General features: G+C 45.7%; 2 protein-coding genes across 4 annotated transcripts; one reads left to right on the forward strand and one right to left on the reverse strand.

Annotated features, from left to right (window-relative positions):
• Nucleotides 1-343: 343 nt before the first annotated feature.
• LOC110531250 (differentially expressed in FDCP 6 homolog) lies at nucleotides 344-13,863 on the reverse strand. 2 transcript variants are annotated; one of them, XM_036988815.2, is made up of 10 exons: nucleotides 13,666-13,863; nucleotides 9,932-10,072; nucleotides 9,653-9,838; nucleotides 9,035-9,262; nucleotides 7,676-7,931; nucleotides 7,217-7,515; nucleotides 3,208-3,374; nucleotides 2,399-2,597; nucleotides 2,135-2,225; nucleotides 344-1,577 (listed from the first exon to the last, which is right to left on the reverse strand). In XM_036988815.2, exons 1-10 carry the CDS (start codon nucleotides 13,810-13,812, stop codon nucleotides 1,381-1,383), a joined length of 1,911 nt encoding a protein of 636 aa, XP_036844710.2. In that variant the 5' UTR covers nucleotides 13,813-13,863; the 3' UTR covers nucleotides 344-1,380. The 2 variants fall into 2 exon arrangements, with proteins under 2 accessions (XP_036844710.2, XP_036844711.2); XM_036988816.2 differs by having other exon boundaries at nucleotides 9,119-9,262; nucleotides 13,666-13,862.
• A 6,271-nt stretch (nucleotides 13,864-20,134) lies between these two features.
• On the forward strand, nucleotides 20,135-25,905 carry fance (FA complementation group E). 2 transcript variants are annotated; one of them, XM_090185767.1, is made up of 10 exons: nucleotides 20,135-20,491; nucleotides 20,660-21,281; nucleotides 21,380-21,424; nucleotides 21,514-21,570; nucleotides 21,659-21,802; nucleotides 22,223-22,346; nucleotides 24,073-24,148; nucleotides 24,357-24,423; nucleotides 25,147-25,272; nucleotides 25,483-25,905. In XM_090185767.1, exons 1-10 carry the CDS (start codon nucleotides 20,283-20,285, stop codon nucleotides 25,585-25,587), a joined length of 1,575 nt encoding a protein of 524 aa, XP_090041893.1. In that variant the 5' UTR covers nucleotides 20,135-20,282; the 3' UTR covers nucleotides 25,588-25,905. The 2 variants fall into 2 exon arrangements, 1 of the variants encoding a protein (XP_090041893.1); XR_016483534.1 differs by having other exon boundaries at nucleotides 20,142-20,491; nucleotides 24,272-24,423.
• The last annotated feature ends 1,891 nt before the right edge of the window (nucleotides 25,906-27,796 follow it).

The raw sequence follows: 27,796 nt of genomic DNA on the forward strand, positions 1-27,796 counted from the left end.
TTTTGTGCCAAATATAAATTGATGTTAAATAATATATTGTGTCATGTTGAGGTACATTTTATTCTAAATAAGAATATATGTTTTTAAACACTTCGACATTAATGTGGATGCTACCATGATTACGAATAATCTTGAATTGATCGGGAATAATGATGTGTGAGAAAGTTACAGAGGGCCAAAGATCATAACCCCAAGACATGCTAACCGTTCACCATTACCGTTAGCATGTCTTAGCATGTCTTTAATGCCTACCTCTGAAATTTAAAAATAAATTGTTAAACAACATTTCTTTCTCTGAGCAATTGTATTAGTATAAAATAATTTCCAAAAGAAATTGAGCATATAATATTGCTCAGTATTTGAATAATTTATTTTATACAGTCATTATTGCTCATCTTTATCAAGGGTGTCAATCATGTCAATCCCACCACATTATTGGATCTTGGTATTTGCAATAAATCTCTCCTGTAATTGTCCTTTTTGGTCAGAAGGTGTCTCTCTTAACACTTTTTTGATACATATTGTCACATCCAATATGTATCCACATCCAAAAAATAAAGCAGGATAATACCTTGAATTAGTTATTCGTTTCGTCACACAAACACTGAGAAGATATAAGGATTGGGAAAATGCAATGTCTACATAGTTTACACACACAGGGTACGCACCTGGCCCCCGAGCTTACATTTCTACATGTGTGTAAAGTTTCAACTGACTCCGGAAACAGGAAATAAAGAGACCACAGAGCTGTTTGCATTAATTTCCACTCTTCTCTGTTTTCATATTGTACCCATTTGGTACAGAGTACTCTCCTTATTTTATTAATATGTCTGTCTGTCTGTCTGTCTGTCTGTCTGTCTGTCTGTCTGTCTGTCTGTCTGTCTGTCTTTCTGTCTGTCATTACAAAGAGGGAGAGAAGAGAACAAACTAGACTCATTTAGTAAATATATTTACAGAATTCATTTTGTGAGATGAAAGAAATCTTCATCTTGTGATCTTTCAGAAGAAATTCTCAACAACAAAACAAACACTTGTGGTTATTCTGTTCTTCATTAAAACATGGAGACTTGCTATCAACATAGCGTGAGATGCTGTGATGGAATACTATTGACATAATACATTTACTACCAATGATGCATCTAATTGTTTACTACCAACTTGGTGGGAGAATAATATTCAAAAGATTAACATCATGTATCTTGACGATTCCTTTATCCCATCCATGCTTTTCCGTCAACTAGACAGAACGTTCACATTGACACCACCTAAAAGATGAATTCATACTCGCTCAGTCTTTCCACCTTTTCCATTACAAAAACCACAAACGAAACACAGTTGGTAACACAGTTTTCCCTTCTAGAGGAGAAGAACCATATCCTCTCAGGGGATGTCCATGCCTCCGTTAGAGGTCTGTGAGAGACGTTTCTCTCCTTCACAGCCTAACCCTGCACCACTGCTGTCCACGTTCTCCTTGCTCTCGTCATCCTGCTCCTCTGACCGCTGTCTCAGACGCAGGCCGGGATCTCTCTGAGAAGGGATCTGGAAACGGGAGAACGAGCCTCCAGAAGATCTCTTCTCTGATACAGGATACAGAAACACAAACACTAAGCCTGCTGTACTGTTTTCTGCTGGACAAGACCACATTGTAACTAAGTATGTCTTGGTCAATTATTCATAAGTGATGATTGGTGAATCTGACAAAGCCATCTTGTTATGAACGAGAACAGTGGTTGTTGGCAGGTAAGTCATCAGTGTACCTGTGGTTTGAAGTTACTGTGTCAAAGACAAGAGGGATGCTAGAGCCACGGGTTTACAGTAGAAAATATGATGAATAACTCAGAAATGCACGAGTACGTCTTATCAACGCTATGCTTAAAGAAAGAAGTACACTAAAAAGAGGTTGTCAAAACCTAGTTACAACCTCAGAGAAAGAGGGACATCTCTCACGACCTTTAGCATACACCTACTACTGTACAGTAGTTCTGCACATCGCATGTCTTACATCGCTCCCTGCTCTTTGTGCATAGTTAAATGTCAAATCGCAAGGAAATGTCTGCCCACTCAAGTGACCTCATTACATCACACGATGCTGAACACTTGACAAAATGGCAACATTTCAATGTGCGTGACATACCTCCTGGTCCAACTGGACTCATCAGCCGGTTCATCTGAACATTCCAGTGTTTGACGTTGGTGCTGGCTTGACGAAGCTTCCTTTGGGCAGCCTATCAGGACACAATGAAGATTGAAACATGTGGAACAAATTCACACTAAAGACATGAATAAGGCTCTAATGTTAATCACATTGATGTTAGTGTTGATAATTAAGCCCAATCTAAATATCCAGTGTTGTTGTGAAGGGAAGTAGTCAGTGTGTTGATAACGGTAGGCTACTCACCACAACGTCCTGGTCGACCCGGTGTCGGTTGGCCCTGACCTCCTCCAGCTGCCGCTGAGCTTCCTCCAGAGCCCGGGTCTTGTTCTCCATCTCTTGCCTCAGCTCCTGCTTCTCTCTCTGGGTCTTCCGGATGTACTCCTCCTGCTCGTCCTGGAGGGCCATCAGGGCCTTCATCTTCTCTTCCTCCTCAGACAGCAAACTGGGCAATACAGATTCAAGGTTTTTTAGAAACATGTCAAGTTAAAACACACAGGGCATACAGTAGTCAGTAAATATAGCATGATTTGCTGGAGATTTAGAAAGAATTCGGTAACACTGTATTTAAAGCCAAGTTATTACAAGCATGGACGAGCCTATATTCTTTATGATATCTTTGCCATGTCTGAGATTCTTTGAGAGCTTTGACAAGCAGGGAACTTAACGCTTGGTATTATATGCAGTGCTCACAGCCAGAAAGGGCATTAATGGAAGGACACGTCAGATAATTTCTTTTTTTGCATGTAAGATTGAGACAGAGCCCATGCACACCCTGTCAACATATCCAACAGATCGTAGCTAGACAACTTCCTCTGCTAAAAACTCTACTTCCTCAGGAACCTCACTAACGCAACAGCCCACCCTTCAACACTGATCAGCTTCTCACCACATCTGTCTCCCTGTGGTGTGCTGTGTTCAATAAAAGACATGCAGCTTATACGTGCTAAGTGGATGCGTTTTCACATGCCGACTGCTAGCCCTACCTGAGCCTGTCTATGGAAGTGAATATGTTTGAAGAAGAATACTGTGTGTGTGCGCATGCAGCACCCTACCCAGTCTGCGCGTATCTAAAGACCTCTTCGTCCTGTCTGGCCTTGATCTCCTGGTGCAAGGCCTCCTCCAGACTCGTCTGCAACCCCTCCAGCTCCTTGATCCTCTTCCTCTGCCGCTCCGCCTCCTCCTCCTTCAGAATCATCTCTGCTTGCATGCTGGCCCGCGACTGGAGAGACACACACAGCATAGAAGATCTGTCACCCACTCTAAATCTGCACCAACCATCCTCCATAGTACACAACACAACCGCCACCCTCCTCCTCCTTGACACAGGTAAGCACACACTCAAAACAGAAGGTTCTATAGACTGCCAAAAAAGGCAGTTGGATCTTGGATCATAACCATAGCAGATCCCTTTTTGGTGCTACATAGAACTTGTTGTAAGGTTATATAAAAGAACCATGCTCATAAGGTTCTCATTGGAACCTTTATGGTGCTATAACCACACTCCTTTCTTCCCTTCACCCTCTCCCCCTTTCCTGTTACTAGCTGTCCTCACCGCCTCCCTCCCTGTCCTCACCGCCTCCCTCCCTGTCCTCACCGCCTCTCTCCTCTCTATCCTCACTGCCTCTCCATCCTCACCGCCTCCCTCCCTGTCCTCACCGCCTCTCTCCTCTCTATCCTCACTGCCTCTCCATCCTCACCGCCTCCCTCCCTGTCCTCACCGCCTCCCTCCCTGTCCTCACCGCCTCTCTCCTCTCTATCCTCACTGCCTCTCCATCCTCACCGCCTCCCTCCCTGTCCTCACCGCCTCCCTCCCTGTCCTCACCGCCTCTCTCCTCTCCATCCTCACTGCCTCTCCATCCTCACCGCCTCCCTCCTCTCCGTCTTCACCGCCTCCCTCCCTGTCCTCACCGCCTCTCTCCTCTCCATCCTCACTGCCTCTCCATCCTCACCGCCTCCCTCCTCTCCGTCTTCACCGCCTCCCTCCCTGTCCTCACCGCCTCTCTCCTCTCCATCCTCACTGCCTCTCCATCCTCACCGCCTCCCTCCTCTCCGTCCACACCGCCTCCCTCTCTGTCCTCACCGCCTCCCTCCTTTCCCTCCCTCCATTGTCACCGCCTCCCTCCTCTCCCTCCCTCTCTGTCCTCACCGCCTCCCTCCTCTCCGTCCACACCGCCTCCCTCCTTTCCCTCCCTCCATTGTCACTGCCTCTCTACTCTCCCCCCCTCTCTGTCCTCACCGCCTCCCTCCCCTTCATCCCTCCATTGTCACTGCCTCCCTCCTCTCCCCCCCTCTCCGTCCTCACCGCCTCTCTCCTCTCCGTCCACACCGCCTCCCTCTCTGTCCTCACCGTCTCCCTCCTTTCCCTCCCTCCATTGTCACCGCCTCCCTCCTTTCCCTCCCTCCATTGTCACCGCCTCCCTCCTCTCCCTCCCTCTCTGTCCTCACCGCCTCCCTCCCCTTCCTCCCTCTCTGTCCTCACCGTCTCCCTCCTTTCCCTCCCTCCATTGTCACCGCCTCCCTCCCCCCTCCCTCCCTCTCTGTCCTCACCGCCTCCCTCCCCTCCCTCTCTGTCCTCACCGCCTCCCTCCCCTTCCTCCCTCTCTGTCCTCACCGCCTCCCTCCTTTCCCTCCCTCCAGTGTCACCGCCTCCCTCCTTTCCCTCCCTCTCTGTCCTCACCGCCTCCCTCCCCTTCCTCCCTCTCTGTCCTCACTTTCTCCCTACTTTCCCTCCCTCCATTGTCACCGCCTCCCTCCCCTTCCTCCCTCTCTGTCCTCACTTTCTCCCTCCTTTCCCTCCCTCCATTGTCACCGCCTCCCTCCCCTTCCTCCTTCCCTGTCCTCACCGCCTCCCTCCTTTCCCTCCCTCCATTGTCACCGCCTCCCTCCTCTCCCTCCCTCTCTGTCCTCACCGCCTCTCTCCCCTCCCTCCCTCTCTGTCCTCACCGCCTCCCTCCCCTCCCTCCCTCTCTGTCCTCACCGCCTCCCTCCCCTTCCTCAATCTCTGTCCTCACCGCCTCCCTCCCCTTCCTCACTCTCTGTCCTCACCGCCTCCCTCCCCTCCCTCCCTCCCTGTCCTCACCGCCTCCCTCCCCTTCCTCACTCTCTGTCCTCACCGCCTCCCTCCCCTCCCTCCCTCTCTGTCCTCACCGCCTCCCTCCCCTCCCTCCCTCCATTGTCACTGCCTCCCTCCCCTCCCTCCCCCTCTGTCCTCACCGCCTCCCTCCCCTCCCTCTCTCTCTGTCCTCACCGCCTCCCTCCCCTCCCTCCCTCCCTGTCCTCACCGCCTCCCTCCCCTCCCTCCCTCTCTGTCCTCACCGCCTCCCTCCCCTTCCTCCCTCTCTGTCCTCACCGCCTCCCTCCCCTCCCTCCCTCTCTGTCCTCACCGCCTCCCTCCCTCCCCTTCCTCCTTCCCTGTCCTCACCGCCTCCCTCCTTTCCCTCCCTCCATTGTCACCGCCTCCCTCCTCTCCCTCCCTCTCTGTCCTCACCGCCTCTCTCCCCTCCCTCCCTCTCTGTCCTCACCGCCTCCCTCCCCTCCCTCCCTCTCTGTCCTCACCGCCTCCCTCCCCTTCCTCACTCTCTGTCCTCACCGCCTCCCTCCCCTTCCTCACTCTCTGTCCTCACCGCCTCCCTCCCCTCCCTCCCTCCCTGTCCTCACCGCCTCCCTCCCCTTCCTCACTCTCTGTCCTCACCGCCTCCCTCCCCTCCCTCCCTCTCTGTCCTCACCGCCTCCCTCCCCTCCCTCCCTCCATTGTCACCGCCTCCCTCCCCTCCCTCCCCCTCTGTCCTCACCGCCTCCCTCCCCTCCCTCTCTCTCTGTCCTCACCGCCTCCCTCCCCTCCCTCCCTCCCTGTCCTCACCGCCTCCCTCCCCTCCCTCCCTCTCTGTCCTCACCGCCTCCCTCCCCTTCCTCCCTCTCTGTCCTCACCGCCTCCCTCCCCTCCCTCCCTCTCTGTCCTCACCGCCTCCCTCCCTCCCCCTCCTCCCTCTCTGTCCTCACCGCCTCCCTCCCCTCCCTCCCTCTCTGTCCTCACCGCCTCCCTCCCCTCCCTCCCTCTCTGTCCTCACCGCCTCCCTCCCCTCCCTCCCCCTCTTTCCTCACCGCCTCCTTCCTCTCCCTCCCCCTCTGTCCTCACCGCCTCCCTCCCCTCCCTCCCCCTCTGTCCTCACCGCCTCCCTCTTCTCCCTCCCTCTCTGTCCTCACTGCCTCCCCTTCCTCCCTCTCTGTCCTCACCGCCTCCCTCCTTTCCCTCCCTCCATTGTCACCGCCTCCCTCCCCTTCCTCCCTCTCTGTCCTCACCGCCTCCCTCCTTTCCCTCCCTCCATTGTCACCGCCTCCCTCCCCTCCCTCCCCCTCTGTCCTCACCGCCTCCCTCCCCTCCCTCCCCCTCTGTCCTCACCGCCTCCCTCTTCTCCCTCCCTCTCTGTCCTCACTGCCTCCCCTTCCTCCCTCTCTGTCCTCACCGCCTCCCTCCTTTCCCTCCCTCCATTGTCACCGCCTCCCTCCCCTTCCTCCCTCTCTGTCCTCACCGCCTCCCTCCTTTCCCTCCCTCCATTGTCACCGCCTCCCTCCCCTCCCTCCCTCTCTGTCCTCACCGCCTCCCTCCCTCCCCCTCCTCCCTCTCTGTCCTCACCGCCTCCCTCCCCTCCCTCCCTCTCTGTCCTCACCGCCTCCCTCCCCTCCCTCCCTCTCTGTCCTCACCGCCTCCCTCCCCTCCCTCCCCCTCTTTCCTCACCGCCTCCTTCCTCTCCCTCCCCCTCTGTCCTCACCGCCTCCCTCCCCTCCCTCCCCCTCTGTCCTCACCGCCTCCCTCTTCTCCCTCCCTCTCTGTCCTCACTGCCTCCCCTTCCTCCCTCTCTGTCCTCACCGCCTCCCTCCTTTCCCTCCCTCCATTGTCACCGCCTCCCTCCCCTTCCTCCCTCTCTGTCCTCACCGCCTCCCTCCTTTCCCTCCCTCCATTGTCACCGCCTCCCTCCCCTCCCTCCCTCTCTGTCCTCACCACCTCCCTCCCTTTGTTATCGCTTCTTTTCCACCGTCTCCCTCTCCCCTCCCAGTCTTCACCTCCTCTGCCTCGCGGAGCTGCACCTCCAGGGCCCGCTGCATCTCATCATGCTGCTGACGCCTCCTCATCTCGTCCTGTTCCAGGAGAGCCTGGGCCTGCCTCTGTGCCTCCTTCAGGAGCTCCAGCTCGGCCAGCTTACGCTCCTTCTCCTCCTGGAGGGCCCGAAAACGTTGCAGCTCCTCCTCCTTGGCCAGCCGCCTCCTCTCCCGTTGCTCCCTCTGCTCCCTCCTCTTCAGCTTCAGGTCCTTGTGGAGAGAGGTCTTCCCTTCAGTGTGTAGACGGATGGCTGTCTGAATGGCTGTGGGGAGGGAGGGGGATAGGCTGTAACAAGTTGTACAATAGTACTTCCACACAGGGCTCACATTATATATTCACTCTTAGAGGAGCCTGAAGTCTATTGCGAGTGAATGCATTATTAGTAGGAGGGATCACTGAGTAGAAGAACATGTCCCACAGACCTGCTGTCCATTCCTGTCTCTGCTTGGTGTCTGAGGCACTCATCTCATAGGTCTTGGAGAGAGTTTTCAGACAAAACATACACCTCTTCCCATCTCTGTCTGGCAGAACCTCCACACAGCAGTCCCCGTCCAGAGGGATGTTTCCCTGGCGATCCTTGCGGTCCTCGCTGGTGTAGTAGGCCAGGGTACCGGGCCTTAGGGTGAACCAGCGCTCCTTCCAATTCCTCCTCAGCTGACCCTTCTTCCAAAGATACCCCTGGAGGCCACAAAGTCAACACACACATTATTGACATAGAACAACTTATCACTGACACATCCCCTTTTGCCCTTACCAATGTTTGCAAATCTTTAAGGTGGTGGCAGCAATATGGTGGAAGATACATCACTACACAGCTTAAACACTCAGTTGCCAGTTTATTCGGTACACCCATCTAGTACCAGGTTGGACCCCCCCCCCCCCTTTTCCTCCAGAACAATCTGAATTAAAATGTTGCTCAATTGCTATCAAGGGACCTAACGTGTGCCAGGAAAACCTTCCCCACACCATTATACTACCGCCACCAGCCTGTACTGTCGACACCAGGCAGGATGGGGCCATGAACTCATGCTGCTTACACCAAATCCTGACACTGCCATCATCATGACGCAACAGGAACTGAGATTTGTCGGACCAGGCAAACTTTTTCCACTCGTCAGTTGTTTAGTGTTGGTGATGGCGTGCCCACTGGAGCCACTTCTTCTTGTTGTCAGCGGATAGGAGTGGAACCTATCAGCTGCAGTAGCCCATTTGTGACAAGGACCGACGAGTTGTGCGTTCTGAGATGCCGTTCTGCTCACCACTGTTGTACTGCGCCGTTGTTTGCCTGTTAGCTTGCCCGATTTTTGCCATTCTCCTTCAACCTCTCATCAACGAGATGTTTTGGCCCACAGAACTGCCGCCGATTGGACGTTTGTTTGTTACGCCATTCTCTGTAAACCCTGACGTGTGTGAAAAGTCCAGGAGGCCGGCCATTTCTGAGATACTGGAACTGGTGCATCTGGCACCAACGATCATACCACACTCAAAGTTGCTTAGGTCACTCATTTTGCCCATTCTAACATTCAATCGAACAGTAACCGAATGCCTCAATGCCTGCCTGCTTTACATAGCAAGCCACGGCCACGTGACTCACTGTCTGTCGGAGCGAACCATTTTCATGAACGGCGTGGTGTACCTAATAAACTGGCCACCGAGTGTACATATCCCTTCAGACATGCTAACATCAAGATTTTCTGGCCAAGCGGGAGGGAAAGGGAGCGATGTGGGACCGGCTGAGAGACAGACAGACCATACTGCTCTATTGTTTTCAGGTAGCCTACCTCTTTGAGGACATCTCCGACTATCTCCCTGTACACCTCCTCTATGGCCATGCTGGTGATTTCCTGGTCCATGCCTCTAGTTACCTTCCCAGAGTTCATCATGTCCAGGAAGGACCAGACAGTGAAACCATTCTGCTGCACTGTATCCTTGGAGATGAAGTCCTCCAGCTCCACACAGTTGAGCTCAACACTCATGGCCATACACATCTTCTTGAGCAGGTATTCCACCTGAACAAATAAAGTGTGGAGCACAAATATTTGGCATAGAAAAAGACATTGACATTGTATATTGTGGTGAAAATAGTTGCCTTTCACTTGTTTTGCCACCAGTGAAATGTATTGTTTTTGATTGATAAGGTAACCTCCTCCATTTTGTTTTTAGTGAAACAACCTTGACTGCTGGTTCTCACGCAGAGCCACTGTGCTCTACTCTAAAAGCTGCCTGTAGCTTATCATAACAACACTGCCAACAGCAGTTGTGAAAAACAGACTACAGGAAACCAGAAGCTATGTGACATGCAAGCCCACATTTACTGCGCATAAAGGACCACAAGTCTGCAATTTTTTTCCGAGATTTGGCAGGTAAATACTAGGACTGGATGGTGAAGTTGAACTCACCTCATCTGGGACCATAATCAGAGGGTATTTGTCCTCTGACAAAAAGTTAAACAGGCACCAGAGACTAAAGGCATCTTTCCCTGGCAACACGTTCTTATTGTCCTTCCCCGGCTTGTAGTTCTTCTTAGCAGTGAGAGTCCAGCAAAGCTCATCTACTTGTTCCTTGACAAAACAGCCCTCTTCTACCTGTGTGCAGGAAACATAATAATACACACAATGTTGAGTGAGACTAACAAAAACATAAACTCAGCTGTTGCCATGATGCATGCATTTCATTACCTTGTCCAGTATGTATTTGTTGAGGTAAGGCATGTACCCCTGGCTGGAGACCGGTCCATCATCATCATCCCTGAAGTGTTCTTCCAGAGCCACTGGGTCGTGGGGGATGGACAGAACCGTACACAGGTTATGGGACAGAACCTAAAACACATGGACAACAGGTAGATCTGGAGGAGTTTTTTTTATTATTTATTTTTATTTCACCTTTATTTAACCAGGTTGGCTAGTTGAGAACACCTTTATTTAACCAGGTTGGCTAGTTGAGAACACCTTTATTTAACCAGGTTGGCTAGTTGAGAACAAGTTCTCATTTGCAACTGCGATCTGGCCAAGATAAAGCGTAGCAATTCGACACAAACAACAACACAGAGTTACACATGGAGTAAACAAAACATAGTCAATAATACAGTAGAACAAAAGAAAACAAAAAGTCTATATACAGTGAGTGCAAATGAGCTAAGTTAAGGAAATAAATAGGCCATGGTGGCAAAGTAATTACAATATAGCAATTAAACACTGGAATGGTAGATCGGCAGAAGATGAACCAATACGGAACGTAACAGACGTCAATATTAGTATCTGGCCAAGACCTGTTTATAAACCTTGTACAGACTTGTCTCTGTCAGACAGAAAAGAGCATTAAATACTTTGACAGTTTAAGACCTGAAACACAAAAGCTGAATCATTACAGTATTTTAGTCTCAGAGGAAACATGCATCATGCACCCATCACGTCAGAATACAGGAGAAGGATATAGTCAAATATCTATTGGGTTACTTCAAGAGAGCTTCTTGTGTTCACACAACAATGTTCCAACTGCCATTTAGACCTTCTGATAAGATTGAGGATGCTCTCATGAAAAACAAGAATAAATGACTGGACCTTACTGAAATAGAAGTTGAGAGATATGTATCTTATTTTGAGAGAGACTCAGTAAACCCGTGTAGAACCCAGCCTTCATTTTCTGACACATCATCACCACATCCTGTCCTCCTCTCCTCCTCCCTCACTCAGTCAACCCTCTTCTCACAACTGAACCAAGGATTTTATTGGGATCCCCATTATCTGTTGCTGAAGCAGCAGCTACTCTGCCTGGGGTCCACACAAAACATAAAATATGACATAATACAGAACATTTAACTACACACATTTTAAATAAGCACAATGGAAACATAAACGTTCCTCTGGACAGTTACACGCATACATACTGACTGTACACTGGTACATATACATGTGAGTTATAGGGGAGAGGTGTGTTGTGAGGTGTTTTATTTTTTAAAGCAAATGTAGCTGTTTGCTTGAATAATTTGAGATGGGAAGGAGTTCCATGTGATCATGGCTCTACATAATACGTTGGGTTCCCTTGAATTCATTCTGAATGTCTGTGTCTGGTGGGTTATGTCTGTCAGAGCTGTGTGTAAGTTGATTATACAGGGAAGTTTGAATTTCACAATATTTCTCACAAAAACAAGAATGAATGCAGCCAATCTCTCCTCTACTATGAGCCAAGAGAGACTGACATGTATACTGTTGACATTAGCCCTCTTTTCTACATTGAAGGGCAAGACGTGTTGCTCTGTTCCGCGCCAGCTGCAGCTTTTCTAGGTCCTTAGTTGCAGCACATGATCATATCATCAGGCAATAGAGATGATTTGATAAAACTAGAGCTTGCAGGATTTGTTTGGTCGACTGTGGCGTTAAAAAAAAGAAGCAGAGCATCTCTTTATCACAGACAGACCTCTCCCCATCTTCACAACAATTATTCCTTGACCATGACACTTTACGGTCTCAGCTGACACCAAGAAGTTCTCCCCCCTCAACTTCCTCAACAGCCACATCATTCATTACCAGATTCAGCTGAGGTCTAGAACTTAGGGAATGATCTGTACCAAATACAAAACTCTTAGTTTTAGAGATGTTCAGGACACAGTTTATTATTAACCAACCACCCATTACAAAACTGACTGTATAATGTTAAATCATCAGCGTACATAGACACACAGGCTTTGTTTAACAGTAAAAGGCCCTAGAGTGCTACCTTGCGTTACAACACACTTGCCATGTTTTACTCCCAACCCACGATATGGCAGCAGATGTAAAGCCATAACACTTAAGTTCTCTCAACAACAGGTTATGGTCAATAATATCAAAGGCTGCTCTGAAGTCTAACAGTACAGCTCCCACAATCTTCTTATTATCAATTTATTTTAGCCAATCATCAGTCATTTGTGTCAGTGCAGTACATGTTGAGTGCCTTTCTCTATAAGCATGCTGAAAGTCTTAATTATTTTTCAAAAAGTTGCTAAGAGCCGGCAGCAAGTTGATTGATCGGCTGAACGAGTAAAGGGGCGCAATACAGCCTGCCATCATCTTCAGTAGCTTTCCAGCTAAGTTATCAATACGAGATGGATTCTCACACTAACTTCACAGAATTTAAAATTACAACGCTTTCTTTCATTATTAGATATTTTACGCATGAATATGTTGGCTCACAGTTTGTTGTTGGCATTTCATGTTTGCGTTTGCCCACTTTGCCAATGAAATAGTCATTAAAATAATTGGCAATATCAAAAGGTCATGTGATGAATAAGCCCCGAGATTCAACAAAACATGGAGTTGAATTAGTCTTTCTGCCCACAATTTCATTTAAAGTACTCCAAAGATTTTTATAGAATTTATATGAGTTTCATAAAACAGTTTCTTCTTATTTCTGTTCAGTTTAGTAATATACATTTCTCAATTTTAAAGAACACCAAGACCCGCGTGGCTTGGGGACCTTCAGCCTCTATGAACCTGACTCCCTGGTCTCTAGACTGGCCCATACTCCAGACCAGTCTGCCAGTACCAGCATGACAGGGATAAGCCTAGTCACGAGGTTCTGATAGTGAAAGCCAGGCCAGGAGCACATGGCTGAATCATGGAGCTCGATGGAGGAGAGTGGGACTGGTCCCACACCATGTAACAATATAGCCTGGTCCGATGTTTGTTTGTGCTCTGGCCAACTCCATTGTTCATTGTCAAGCCAAACAGCGTGACAGGGAGTTGGCATGCTAGCACCAACACACTGGCACTCAGGTTCATATCAATAAGCACTGAAGATGTACGTGGACTGTAGTACAAGTGGCGATGTGGTGACAAGTTATATTCACCAGCTGTCTGGTCGTGCTCAGTGCCACAGTACCAATTGCACTGCATGTGGTGACATCATGGACCAGCCTGGTCACAACTTGGTGATGAGGCCTTCCATTCATAGAAACGCAGAGCAAACTCTCCAGCTCACACATTGCCCCTACTGTGCACTATTTCACTATCATCAGTGTTGTTCTCCCACCCATGGGAAAAATATAGTTACCACTGCGAGCCCTATTACAACACTAAAACAATCAGCTAATAACTTGACACACACAGAGCATGTGCCATGAAGGTTTGCTCAACCAGGAAATACACTCAATCAGATGAAGATCAGCAGAAGATCTACCACATATACAAACATATACAGCATATCAAGATATTCAGGACCAGTTCTGCTCATCTTCACTAATGTCAAAAGTATATTTTTATTGACCCAGAACTATATATTATTGGATGACTCCAGCTACCCCAATAAAGATCTTCATGAGGTCGGAAATGAGAGAGCTGGGTGCCTTGGTTAGAAGACGGTGCCCCTAAAACATGGGGCCAAACCCCTTAGTAAAATCCCATCAATTTTGGCTGAAATGAATCCAGGTGCTCACCTTGAGTTGAGACTTGGACACTTTCCCACTCTTCTCAAGATCCAGAGCAGTGAAACCATACCAAATAGACTTGAGGAGCTCTGAGCGTAGGTCCATGTCTACAGCAGCATAACTTTTTCTCTCTCTCCCTCCCTCCTCTCGATACATGCCCCTACGCTGTGATAGCCTCTCGAGCCACCCACACCCAGTAGTGCTTTGACTGTGGGGCCCTGCTGTGCTGACTGCACTACTAAACCAGTCAGTCTCAGTTGCACCACCTGCTGGCGGGGCATTGTAGTGTAAGGGTCCAATAACAGACTGACATACTCCTTTAATATAGTGAACAAAAATATAAACGCAACATGTAAAGTGTTGGTCCCATGTTTCATGAGCTTAAATAAAAAAGGTACTTATGTAAAATGTCCATTTATTTTTTATAACTTTGCACAAATTTCACACCGTCACACTGTGTGTAGATTGCTGACAAAAAAACAAAACAATTTAATCCAGTTTATAATAAAGCTAACGTAACAAAATGTGGAAGAAGTAAATGGGTCTGAATACTTTCAGAATACACTGTATTCACTATATAAGTCCAAAATATTACAGTGAAGTATATCACCTCCTGCTTAACGTCTTATTTTGAATATAACCAATGACATGTATTTCATTTACTCTTACCTGTATAGTTGGTAGCAGCAGCTGGACTGTCTTGTCTGCTGTGGCTGGTCTTCACCTTCTCCAGTCTCTCCTCTTCCCCTCTTTCATTCTGTTGGCTGCCAGTCCCATTCCATGATACCCTCGAGATGGGGAGGGCAGTGGGGCGGAGAGGTCGAGGTCCCCCAACCCCCAGCAGGTCTCCAAAGTCAGAGGCCGCTGCCTCTTCCTCCTGTGCAGTTCATATGATATCAGCTGCTGTGTCCAGGGTCTCATGCAAGTATAACTGTAATCGCTGCCGAAGGTACTGAGTAAAGGGTCGGCAGGGTTACAGTTACACAGACAAGTTATACTTGCATGATTTAGCATAATTAATTAATTAAACCGTTTTGTTTGAAACTGAGATTGTGAAATTCCCATAAACAAAACATTTTTTTTAATCTTTATTTAACTAGGCGAGTCAGTTAAGAACAAATTCTTATTTTCAATGATGGGTTAAATGCCTGTTCAGGGGCAGAATGACCTTGTACCTTGTCAGCTTGGGGTTTTGGGGGTTTGAACTTGCAACCTTCCGGTTACTAGTCCAACGCTCTAACCACTAGGCTACCCTGCCGCCCCACTTAAACAGGAAGGTGGAGTGGTGTTCCTGTGTGGGTTTCTAACACAGCCCATATATATATATATATATATATATATATATATAAAACTTTTTTTTGTTTTTTATGTTGTTCAGTCTTTGATCTGCTGCAATGTTCAACATTTCATCCGGTTGTAGAGCACAAGTTGTTTTGATCAACTAAAACAACTGATTTCTGTTATTGATTAAACTTGTAGTTGAAACTTGGTATCACTTAACTTCATTCAAACTTTGAATTTGAAATGCCATTGCTATGGAATTTACTGCCTCCAAAATAATCGATTCCTCGACTCCCATTCTCCTATGATTCAGTATTTTTGCAACGAAGGAGACTGGATGGTTGCCATGGTCACTTTAATTATGCCTATACTGTTCAGCAGCTGAAATCAGCAGGATGGGGAGCGGGGGCATATTTACTAAGAGAGGTTTATCATGGATTTCTGAAATAATGATTATGATCACACTTCCTCAATGTAAATATTATGGGGACACCTATACATTTGGCAGCCAAGCATGAGTTATCAGTGTAGCCTTGTCTAGACATGACTTTGAAAACTATCTTCACGTCTTAAAAAAAATAACAATACAAAATACTCTACTCCAGACTTCCGTTAATAGAATGAAAAATAATTACAGGGCAGTTTGTCAAAACTAAACCTTTGTGAATCGTCCACTGGAATAACACACATGCTTGTATAATAATTACATAAACATTTCAAGTAATACTATCCCCATCCAGAAAGGGCTGTGTAACACCGCAAATAATGGGTTTATCAGCATAGTGCACCACATAACCCCATGTGATCTGTCAAGGCTGTGCACAGCGGAATTATGACTGAATAATTCTAGTTCCTACACACCACCTTCTATATTTATACAAAATAGGCCTTCTTATAAGTTGATAAGCATCATGCTAATGCCAGTTCTCTCTAGAATGCAAAATGTCTTCTTAGTAGGACTCCGCAATATTGAGTTGTTGTGTAAGCTATGCGCAGAGGTTTCAGCTTGTTTTGGGAGTCGAGGAAGATTTGACTCCAACCACAGGAGTCTGAGTCTACTCCAAAAATCATAGAGTCTTTCACCCCTAGCTTTAACTAGCTAAAGTGTTAAGTTCAATGATCGGTTAAAAAAAAGGTTTGAACCCCGGTCACACCACACCCAGACCCATATATTTAGTTACGCCAACTTTTAGAATTCTAGACATTCCCTGTTACACGACATTGTTTAAATATTCCCCATGTAATGTTAATTAGGAGGAAAACATGGCTGCCATAGAATGTTGAAGTGTCATGTACAGGGCTGTGAAAAAGTTTTGCCCTCTTTCAAATTCACATTTTTGATACTGAATGTTATCAGATCTTCAACCAAAACCTAATATTAGATAAAGGGAACCTGCGTGAACAAATAACACAATTACATTTATTTCATAAAGTATACAACACCCAATGCCCGTGTGGTACAAAGTAAGTGCCACCTTTTAGCTGCAATGATTCCAAACAAATGCTTCCTGTTGTTGTTGATCAGTCTCATGTCTCAAGACATCAGTCAGGAAGTTAAAGCTTGGTCATTTGCAGTCTTCCAAATGGACAAAGAACCCAAGCATACTTCCAAAGTTGTGGCAAAATGGCTTAAGAACAACAATGTCAAGGTATTGGAGTGGCCATCACAAAGCCCTGATCTCAATCTTATAGAAAATTTGTGGGCAGAACTGAAAAAGTGCATGCGAGCAAGGAGGCCTACAAACCTGACTCAGTTACACCAGCTCTGTCAGGAGGAGTGGGCCAAAATTCACCCAACTTATTGTGGGAAGCTTGTGGAACGCTACACAAAACGTTTGACCCAAGTTAAACCATTTAAAGGCAATGCTACCGAATACTAATTGAGTGTATGTAAACTTCTGACCCACTGGAAATGTGATGAAATAAATCAATCATTCTCTCTACAATTATTCTGACATTTCACATTCTTAAAATAAAGTGGTGATCCTAACTGACCTAAGACAGGGAATTTTTCTTTGGATTAAATGTCAGGAATTGTGAAAAACTGAGTTTAAATGTATTTGGCTAAGGTGTATGTAAACTTCTGACTTCAACTGTACATAAAGTGCATTTGGGAAAGCATTCAGACCACTTTACATTTCCACATTTTGTTACGACAGTCTTATTCTAAAATGTATTAAATTGTATTTTTTTTCCTCATCAGTCTACACACAATACCCCTTAATGACAAAGCAAAAACAGGTTTTGAGAAATGTTTACAAATGTGATAAGAAAGTAAAATATCATCAATAGTATTCTCTAATGGCACACGGAAATATTTATTGAGCCTTTTGGCTTTTCTTATGTTCTTTGTGTAACAGAGTCAAAGATTGTCCTGTAAGCTTTCCCAAAAGCTTGACATTTCTCTACTGGCGCTGCCGAATTGGATCCTTTTTGGAGGCGCAGCTGGTTAGTATGTTTCTGGTTAGTATGTTGCTGGTTAGTATGTTTCTGGTTAGTATGTTGCTGGTTAGTATGTTGCTGGTTAGTATGTTGCTGGTTAGTATGTTTCTGGTTAGTATGTTGCTGGTTAGTATGTTTCTGGTTAGTATGTTGCTGGTTAGTATGTTGCTGGTTAGTATGTTGCTGGTTAGTATGTTGCTGGTTAGTATGTTGCTGGTTAGTATGTTGCTGGTTAGTATGTTTCTGGTTAGTATGTTGCTGGTTAGTATGTTGCTGGTTAGTATGTTGCTGGTTAGTATGTTGCTGGTTAGTATGTTTCTGGTTAGTATGTTGCTGGTTAGTATGTTGCTGGTTAGTATGTTGCTGGTTAGTATGTTGTCAAACAGGGTGGTTGCGTGTTGGAGAAGCGGAGGTTGCAATATCAACTACCATTAAGGATGTTGAGTGCGGAAGTAATACTGCTAAGCAGCACTTGAAAGCTGTTACATTTGTTCCCAGCAGGAGCCTTCCTCCCAGGAGGCAGCGATGGCGGTGGCAGCAGAGTGTGGTGCCTCCTCTTTCTCCCCTTGCCCTCCAGGCAGACCAGGACAAACTTCAACCTGAGTAAAGATGTGACCTGTGGCATCTGCATGAAGACGGTGTACGAGAAGACCAGCGCTGGGGATAGGCGCTTTGGCATCATGCCAGAGCTACAGTGTCACCTGGAGAAAAAAACTAAACTTCCAGGAAGAAGTTATAAAGTAAGCGAATGGGGAGAAAGGTTAGTTTATTGTGGCTTGTTTTAGTTTTTGATCATCTACTGTCGGCAGTGTCCTATCTTTTTTAAAACATTTTTTGGACTTGTCGAAGTAACCAACAACTTTATCTCTCTTCCCAAGGGGTTTCCAAAAGTGCAGAGTCAAGTCGGCGTTTTACATCCCCAACAAGTACTGGGTGGAAGGAAAACCAAAGGAAAATCTTATCCGTAACTTTAAAGATAAATGCAGGTCAGCTTTTACCATTCTCTCGACCAGATGTCACTATGGATTTCTGGGGTTCTGGCATCCTAGTTTGATTGTGGTAAACCTATGCTCTGTTTCAACTCCAGAAAATAAGATGTAGTTTCTTCATGTGTCATGGATGCTGTCCCTTCAAGATGGAGTGTCTCTGTTGGTATGACCTGCCTCAAGGCTACAGACCCCATCGCTGCCACGATCATCTTGTGGTATTTCAATGATCGTATTAATGTCACACACACACACACACACACAGTTCAACATAGATAAATGTAAACTGAAACAGATATTTGTGATATTGTTGTGACCACTCAATGCATTTCTAAATTGTAAAAAGCTTCTTCTTTTTTTTCTCACCCAACAGCACCATGCCATGAGTCTGGATGACTTAAACAGCTTCTTGACTGTGTCATTGTTCTGCCTCTTCTGGATGACTTAGACAGCTTCTTGACTTTGTCATTGTTCTGACTCTTCTGGATGACTTGCTGGATGATGACAATGGTGTTCCCGCTGTACCTGGGTGAATATGACAAGTATGACCTATTCTAAGCACTGCCACCCTGCCCCATGGGTTTGGACTGCAATGGGTTGACTAGGGCCTTTACTTTTGATTGGATCCCAGGGTTGTGTGGGTTGTTGCTTGGAGTCATCCTCTTAGACCTGTGATTGGCTGTTCTCTTGCTGTTGATGGGTTTTGGTTCCATGCAAGTTGATGGGTTAATGAATTAGTTGGCTAATTGATGTGATGGCCACCCCACATTGCCTGGTTCCTCTCTAGGTTTCTTCCTAGGTTTTGGCCTTTCTAGGGAGTTTTTCCTAGCCACCGTGCTTCTACACCTGCATTGCTTGCTGTTTGGGGTTTTAGGCTGGGTTTCTGTACAGCACTTTGAGATATCAGCTGATGTACAAAGGGCTGTATAAATACATTTGATTTGTTAAGAACAAATTCTTATTTTACAATGATGGCCTACCCTGGCCAAACCCTCCCCTAAACCCGGACGATGCTGGGCCAATGGTTCGCACCGCCCTATGCGACTCCCAATCACTGCCGGTTGTGATGCAGCACCTTAGACTGCTGCGCCACTTGGGAGCCCAGATTAGGCTTCATGCTTACCTTTACTGTTGACAGGGAAACTCTTGTTGCGGTGTTGACATGATGATTGAAGACCTAATGTTAGATTTGATTTATTCTATTATGTTTTCAATGTACACACAGAAAAGGGAATAAAATATTGTTTCACAGTTTGCTGCTTATTTATTTTTTTCCTGCTGCAGGCATTGGCGATGTCTAATGTTAGTGAATTCCCACATATGCACAAGTGGTACTGTGCATTTGTAAATTCATACCCCTTCTCCTTTTCACATTTTGTTACTTAAGTCTTATTCTAAAATGTATTAAATTTGTTTTCCCTCATCAATCTACGCACAATACCCCATAATGACAAAGCGAAAACAGGTTTTTAGAAATGTTAGCAAATGTATAAATAAAAAAATAACAGAAATACCTTATTTGCCTAAATATTGCGACCCCTGTGTGTCTTAGTTGGCTTCAAGTAAAATTTGAGAACTGGCTTGTCTTTGTTGAACCTTTTTATACTGAAGCCAAAACAGCACACAGTGGTTGTGATAAAGACTGCTTGGTATGGATGACTCAAACACACATTTTCAGTATAGCCTCAAAAAAGTGAAAAACCATTTAGTTAGCCACGTCACCGGGGACCAGCAGTTATCGATCTTACCACTCCAGCTCAGTAGGCGGCGCCAGACCCTCATGTTACAAGTTCACGTCAGGAAGAGGGTGGTGAAAACGTAAACAAAGCATGACATTTTGTATCGCTGGTTAGTTGGAGGCAAAAAACAACATATTACGCTTATTTTAGGCCGTTTCTTGTTATCCATAAGACGACCATGGACACAAATACTTTGTTGCTCCGGTTTGATGGACGCTCCCGGTTGCTGTTTCGTTCTTTACTATCGGGAGCTACTGGTGCCCGTCGAGGTCTGTGGGTGTTCCAGCGGCAGCGACGGTCAGACCCGGACCGCTGCCTACACACCTGTCTCGAGACTCTTTGCCAGCAGGAAATATGCCTGAACAGTGATGCTCAGACCCTGACAACGTGAGAAAATAGTCCAAACTCGTTTATTCCACTAAAGTTAAACAGCTAGGCTTTTTGACCTCGTTGTTTGACTTCTCTAGACTGACCAGACTAGTGATGTGTATTTTAAATGTAAAAAAAATACATAATATACGTTTCTCTTCGATAACCCACTGCTCTTTTCCTTAGCAAACCACTCGTGTGCCTATTTCCAGTTGCCTTCCAACGGAGCCTCGTGTCCTTCCTCCATCTCACCCACCCTTTGCATCCCCGGACCAGTGTCCTTCACCTGCTAGACTGCCTCAGCCAGGGGGAGCATGCCCCAAACCCCTGGGTGTCTGCCCTAGTCGTACAGCTCCGGAGAGACCTGGGAGCCCCTGGGGGGAAGGAGCCTCTAATCACCCCCCAGTGCAGAGAAAGACTAAGGGGACTATGTGAGCGTCTGAGGGATAGTGGTGGTGGTGATGATAAAGCAACAGGATGGGCCTTGTGTTTAGGTGGACCAATAGAGCCACAACTGTCTTCATCCTCACAGGGTGGGCTAGATGTGGTTCCGAAGAGGAAGAGCAGCTGTGTTGATCTGGACTCAGAACCTGAGGACGACGCCGGACAGCAGCGTAAGAGGATGAGGATAAGTCTCTCTCCTGTGGACACTGAGAGGAGTTGTAGCAGTATGGAGTATGTGGTGGGAACGGAGGGTTTGAAGGATGAGATGGAGACGGATCGGGTGGTTGGTGTCATCCCAGAACCAGCTGTGGAACCGCAGCCAGCAGCAGGGAGTCCAAGTGATGCCCTGCCTGAGAATGTAAAGGTGAGATGAATAAAGGACATGACTTAACTATTCAGTCACATTAGTATTCTGTTGACACCACCGAAGAACTGAAAGTAACTTATGTGTTCTTGGTTCAGGCTTCTATCCCTCAAATCAAGGAAATGTTGGAAAGTGAGATGGAGGTAAGATATCTATTTTAATGAAGTGATCATGTCTGAGATGCACTGACTCACATGAAAGGGCCTTAATCCCCTGTGTCCTCTTTGTTTAGTGGGACCAGAGCTCAGTGGATATCTTCAAGGTGCTGAACGACTGTGACCCCTCCCAGGTTGGACTTTTTTAAATTGACACTAAAACATTAGCAAAATCAGGTTGTTCATGAGCACTACTTCCAATAACAACCATTCTCTCTGTAGGTAGAGATCTTATGTAGGATGCTGAGTTTGTCTGAGATGCCAGAACAGACCCTACCTCAGCTCTGTAGCTGCCTGCTAGAACTCTCTCCTGATCTCAGTCACAGCACAGCAGCCACACTCATCAAGAGTCTCCTGCTGGGAAAGGTACCTCACATTTCATTCATATGTACCCTTTTCACACCACTGACCAACACTGAGCCAAAACAAGCTGCACTGGGCTGGCCTGGTTACCAAGCTGCACTGGGCTGGCCTGGTTACCAAGCTGCACTGGGCTGGCCTGGTTACCAAGCTGCACTGGGCTGGCCTGGTTACCAAGCTGCACTGGGCTGGCCTGGTTACCAAGCTGCACTGGGCTGGCCTGGTTACCAAGCTGCACTGGGCTGGCCTGGTTACCAAGCTGCACTGGTTACCAATCCATCATAGTTTCTTTGCTGGAAAGGACAATGTGAAAATAAAAATCTGAGCCAGTACTGTTCAAGTCGGCCTTATAATGTGAATAAGACAATAGCTTGTCAGGCTACCTATATCTCTGACTTCTTCTCCCGTACTGTTGAACTCTGGCAGGTTCTGTCCCTTTCTGAACCTGCCTCACGCTGTCTAGTCACGGCTGTGACGTCACTATGCAGTCGCTACCCCAGGCCAACCTGCCACGCTCTGATTGGACCAGTCCTGGAGGAAGGGCAGACAGGTGAGTGGGACATACACATTGATCAATAGTGGACTCCAAAATAGAAGAGCATTAACTGTCAGTCAATATAGTATTCTCCACCTATGATGTTATATTTAGCCACTAATCATCAATTCATCTTTCTATTTATATATAATCTCTTTATTTACCACGTACGGTTCCTTTGGAAAATATTCAGAGCCCTTGACTTTCCACATTTTGTAACGTTACAGCCTTATTCTAAAATGTATTGCATTGTTCCCCCTCAATCTACACACAATACCCCATAATGACAAAGCAGAAACAGGTTTTTATAAATGCTTGCTAATTTATGCAATTTAAAAAAAAAAATGGATCACATTTATTAAGTGTTTCGACCCTTTACTCAGTATTTTGTTGAAGCACCTTTGGCAGCGATTACAGCCTTGAGTCTTCTTGGGTATGATGCTACAAGCTTCACACACACCTGTATTTGGGGAGTTTCTTCATTCATCTCTGCAGATCCTCTCAAGCTCTGTCAGGTTGGATGGGGAGCGTTGCTGCACAGCTATTTTCAGGTCTCTCCAGAGATGTTCAATCGGGTTCAAGTATGGGCTCTGGCTGGGCCACTCAAGAACATTCAGAGACTTGTCCCAAAGCCACTCCTGCGTTGTCTTGGCTGTGTGCTTAAGGTCGTTGTCCTGTTGGAATGTGAACATTTGCCCCAGTCTGAGGTCCTGAGCACTCTGGAGCAGGTTTTCATCAAGGATCTCTCTATTCATCTTTCCCTTGAATCTGACTTGTCTCCCAGTACCTGCCGCTGAAAAACATCACAGCATGATGATGCTTCACCGTAGGGATGGTGCCAGGTTTCCTCCAGACGTGACGCTTGGCATTCAGGCCAAATAGTTCAATCTTGGTTTCATCAGACCAGAGAATCTTGTTTCTCATGATTTGAAAGTCCTTTAGGTGCCTTTTGGTAAACTTTAAGTGGGCTGTCATGTGCCTTTTTACTGATGAGTGTCTTTTGTCTGGCCACTCTACCATAAAGTCCTAATTGGTGGAGCGCTGCAGAGATGTTTGTCCTTCTGGAAGGTTCTCCCATCTCCACGGAGGAACTCTGGAGCGCTGTCAGAGTAACCATCGGGATCTTGGTCACTTCCCTGACCAAGGCCCTTTCCCCCGATTGCTCAGTTTGGCCGGGCGGCCAGCTCTAGGAAGAGTCTTGGTGGTTCCAAACTTCTTCCCTTTAAGAATGATGGAGGCCACTGTGTTCTTGGGGACCTTCAATGCTGCAGACATTTTTTGGTACCCTTCCCCAGATCTGCGCCTTGACACAATCCTGTCTCAGATCTCTACGGACAAGTCCTTCGATCTCATGACTTGGTTGTTGCTCTGACATGCGCTGTCAACTGTGGGACCTTATATAGACAGGTATATGCCTCTCCAAATCATGTCCAATCAATTGAATTTACCACAGGTGGACTTCAATCAAGTTTCAGAAACATCTCAAGGATAATCAATGGAAACAGTCTCATAGCAAATGGTCTGAATACTTATGTAAATAAGCTATTCGGTTATTTTTAGTACATTTGCAAACATTTCTAAAAACCTTTGTCATTACGGGGTGTTGTGTGTAGATTGCAGAGGAAATGTTTTATTTAATACATTTTAGAATAAGGCTGTAACGTAACAAAATGTGGAAAAGTCAAGGGGTCTGAATACTTTCCGAAGGCACTGTACATCTAAATCTGGGATGTATCATCAGGCAGTGCACAGGCTGAGCTGCTCAACAGATTGATAGAAGACTGCCTGGATCCTCACTTCAGACTGCTGGTGTTTCAGTAAGACAAACCAACCCATTGGGTGTAATGGATCTAACAACTAGTGAAGTGTTCTGGCTGTATTGATTACATGTATTTTAATACAACGTCTTATACAGTCTCATAAGATCTTATTTTGTCCAGAATGACAATCAAAGGGATTTGGTGTGAAGGACTGCTGTCTGTCATTCATGCCTTATACAGTCTCATAAGATATTATTTTGTCCAGAATGACAATCAAAGGGATTTGGTGTGAAGGACTGCTGTCTGTCATTCATGCCCTGCTGGACAAGAAGGTGAACCATAAATCTACTCCATTCAAATACAAACTAGTCCTCTAATGTACCAGACCTACCAAACCAGACCAAACTATACTGAACAAAAATATAAACGAAACATGCAGCAATTTCAACGATTTTACTGACTTAAAGTTCATGTAAGGAAATCTTGTCAATTAAAAAAAGAGTTTTTCCCCACAAAAGGGCATCATTATAGACAGAAATTCTCCTCAGTTTCATCAGCTGTCAGACGATCCCGCAGGTTAAGAAGCCGGATGTGGAGGTCCTGGGCTGGCGTGGTTAAACGTGTTGCGGTTGTGAGGCTGATTGGACGTGTTGCGTTGTGTGATATTTTAGTAGCTTTTTATTGTCTCAAGCACAAGGTGCACCTGTGGTAATGATCATGCTGATTAATCAGCTTCTTGATATGACACCTGTCAGGTGGATGGATTATCTTGGCAAAAGAGAAATGCTCACTAACAGGGATGAAAACAAATTTGTGCACAAAATTTAAGAGAAATAAGCTTTTTGTGTGTATGGAACATTTCTGGGATCTTTTATTTCAGCTCATGAAACATGGGACCAATATAAATGTAGCATTTATATTTTTGTTCAGTATAGTTCTCTAATCTACCATAGCTATCCAAACCAATTTGATTTGATCGCATTGTATGTGAAAACAGAGTATTCATAAAATCTCTAGTCTCTCATTGATTTGAATCTGTTTGTATCACTTTTCAGCTGGAGCTGAATGAAGAGCTGTTCACACTCTTCACTGACCAGCTAAGCTCCCAGGCACCTCACTTCACCAAGTCCATGAAGTATGCCAAGATGATGCTCACTGTGCTGACCAAGTATAACACGCATGTAGGTTATTTCAATCAATCAAACGTATTTATAAAGCCCTTTTTAAATAAGCAGTTGTCCTAAAGAGCTGTACAGTAACCTGACCTAGATCCCAAAGAGGAAACGGAGGCACGTTGGCTATGAAAACACCTTAAGTCCAGTCTAAAGGTATAACTGTCACTTAACATCTGTTTACTGATAGACTGCTATTGTCTGGTTGTATTTGTCCAGGTAACTGTGGCTCACAAACACACACTGTCCTGCTGCTTGTCCTCCAATGAGACATTCTTGAAGAAGTCTCTTCAAGCTGCCCTGAAGAGAATCAAACATTCATGAAATACTGTCTGAATCACAATACTGTTAAACTATTAAATTCATTATAATGACTGATTACAGTAAATGGTAGGGTATTTTTAAAGTCATTTTTACTAAAATGTTATGTCAGCTGTGTTTAAAACAAATTACAAGTCAGACGTTTGTTGTTTCATATTGATCTAATGTAAAAATTCTGGAATTCTGCAAGAACTTGCATAGCATACCTGTAAACCTGTATGTATAAACAATGTTGCAAATGTTTGGAATGCAGTTTTAACCAATCAGCATTTAACCAATCAGCATTTAGACCCACTAGTTGAAATAAAACATGCACAAAAATATTGGTTACCTTTTGGAGAGTGTCTTTGAACCAGTATTTTGCTGTCAGAGAGGCAGACATACATGTGGTATTTTGCTGTCAGAGAGACGAACCAGAGAGACATACATTTGTTACCACAGCATTCACTTTAAGTCCCGATCAGATTTTCTTTAGTGGCACGATGGAAAAAATATCGCAATATTTGCACCCACCAATATGGCTGAACTCCGTGTCCAGTTTATTTTTGCGCAATTTTCGGGTGGACTTCCTTTCCAGCGCAGCGTGAAGGAGGAGAAACCGACAATATGAGGTCAGTAAAAAAATATTTTATAAATAATTTCTAATTTATTTATTTTTGACAATTATTACGGAATATATTTCTGTAAATCAGAACTTCAACAATTGCCCATTGGATGGATTTACATAGAGAACCTTTGTAACTAACATCCTGGACACATGATTTTTGAAGGTCAAATTTACCCAAGGACTTGAGGAGACACTTCTAACTATAGAATTATATATTCTTCTTTAACTCCTTGATTTACTTCAATTCTATCTGATCTAATTGAACACATGAAGCAGTTCAGGATTTACTTCTGATTTATTACTGTTAAAGCAACAACTGTTCAAGAGTCAAGTGTCAACATACTGTATGTTCACCAATCTAATTGGAGCTTGCTCTAAATAATGGGAGGCACTCAAAAGCTTTGCTTAATTTTTTCAAGGCTCAAATAAATTTAACTTCATAATAAGTGGGGTTTTAAATGATTGGTAAATAAATCCCTTGCTGCCCTGTACTACAGTTGTATGTCGTAATTTGTTGTTTGTCCTTTTTTTTCCATTCACAGTAAGGTCTCCAGGGACACGGTTATATGAGGCTGTTAGGGAGGTCCAGCAGGGCTCTCTGGCTAAGCCCAGGAAGTACATTACATCGTTTTTTTCCCCCTCAATCTACACAATTCCACATAATGACAAAGCAACAACAGGTTTAGATTTTCTTGCATGTTTATTAAAAATGAAAAACGGAAATATCACATTTAGATAAGTATTCAGACCCCTTTACTCAGTACTTTGTTGAAGCACCGTTGGCAGTGATTACAGCCTCAAGTCTTCTTGGGTGTGACGCTACAAGCTTGGCACACCTGTATTTGGGGAGTTTCTCACATTCTTCTCTGCAGATCCTCTCAAGCTCTGTCAGGTTGGATGGGGAGCGTCGCTGCACAGCTATTTCAGGTCTCTTCAGAGATGTTCGATCAGATTCAAGTTCCTGCTCTGGCTGGGCCACTCAAGAACATTCAGAGACTTGTCCAAAAGCCACTCCTGCGTTGTCTTGAATGTGCTTAGGGTCGTTGTCCTGTTGGAAGGTGAACCGCCGCCTCAGTCTGAGGTCCTGAGCACTCTGGAGGAGGTTTTCATAAAGGATCTCTCTGTACTTTGCTCCGTTCATCTTTCTCTCGATCCTGACTAGTCGTCCAGTCCCTGCTGCTGAAAAAACATCCCCACAGCATGATACTGCCACCACCATGCTTCACCGTAGGGATGGTGCCAGGTTTTCTCCAAATGTGACGCTTGGCATTCAGCCCGAAGAGTTCAATCTTGGTTTCACCAGACCAGAAAATCTCATTCCTCATGGTCTGGCAGTCTTTAGGTGCCTTTTGGCAAACTCCAAGCGGGCTGTCGTGTGCCTTTTACTGAGGAGTGGCTTCCATCTGGCCACTCTACCAGAAAGGCCTGATTGGTGGAGTGCTGCAGAGATGGTTGTCCTTTTGGAAGGTTCTCCCTTCTCCACAGAGGAACTTTAGAGCTCTGTCAGAGTGATCATTGAGTTCTTGGTCACCTCCCTGACCAAGGCCCTTATCCCCTATTGCTCAATTTGTATTAATCTCTCAAAAAATAAATGCCACTTAACGA

This window comes from Oncorhynchus mykiss, chromosome 9 (genome assembly GCF_057628025.1).
Source record: "Oncorhynchus mykiss isolate SJ-2025 chromosome 9, ASM5762802v1, whole genome shotgun sequence".
Classification (NCBI taxonomy): Eukaryota; Metazoa; Chordata; class Actinopteri; order Salmoniformes; family Salmonidae; genus Oncorhynchus; species Oncorhynchus mykiss.

Excerpts from the sequence above, each read along its gene's own strand:
- LOC110531250 (XM_036988815.2), bottom strand. The coding sequence starts at position 13,812 with ATGTATCGAGAGGAGGGAGGGAGAGAGAGAAAAAGTTATGCTGCTGTA. Across the intron at positions 3,375-7,216 it reads AGCTCCGCGAGGCAGAGGAG|TCGCGGGCCAGCATGCAAGC; the intron begins GTGAAGACTGGG and ends GTGTCTCTCCAG. Across the intron at positions 2,226-2,398 it reads GGGTCGACCAGGACGTTGTG|GCTGCCCAAAGGAAGCTTCG; the intron begins GTGAGTAGCCTA and ends GTGTCCTGATAG.
- fance (XM_090185767.1), top strand. The coding sequence starts at position 20,283 with ATGGACACAAATACTTTGTTGCTCCGGTTTGATGGACGCTCCCGGTTG. Across the intron at positions 20,492-20,659 it reads GATGCTCAGACCCTGACAAC|CAAACCACTCGTGTGCCTAT; the intron begins GTGAGAAAATAG and ends TCTTTTCCTTAG. Across the intron at positions 21,425-21,513 it reads TGTTGGAAAGTGAGATGGAG|TGGGACCAGAGCTCAGTGGA; the intron begins GTAAGATATCTA and ends CTCTTTGTTTAG.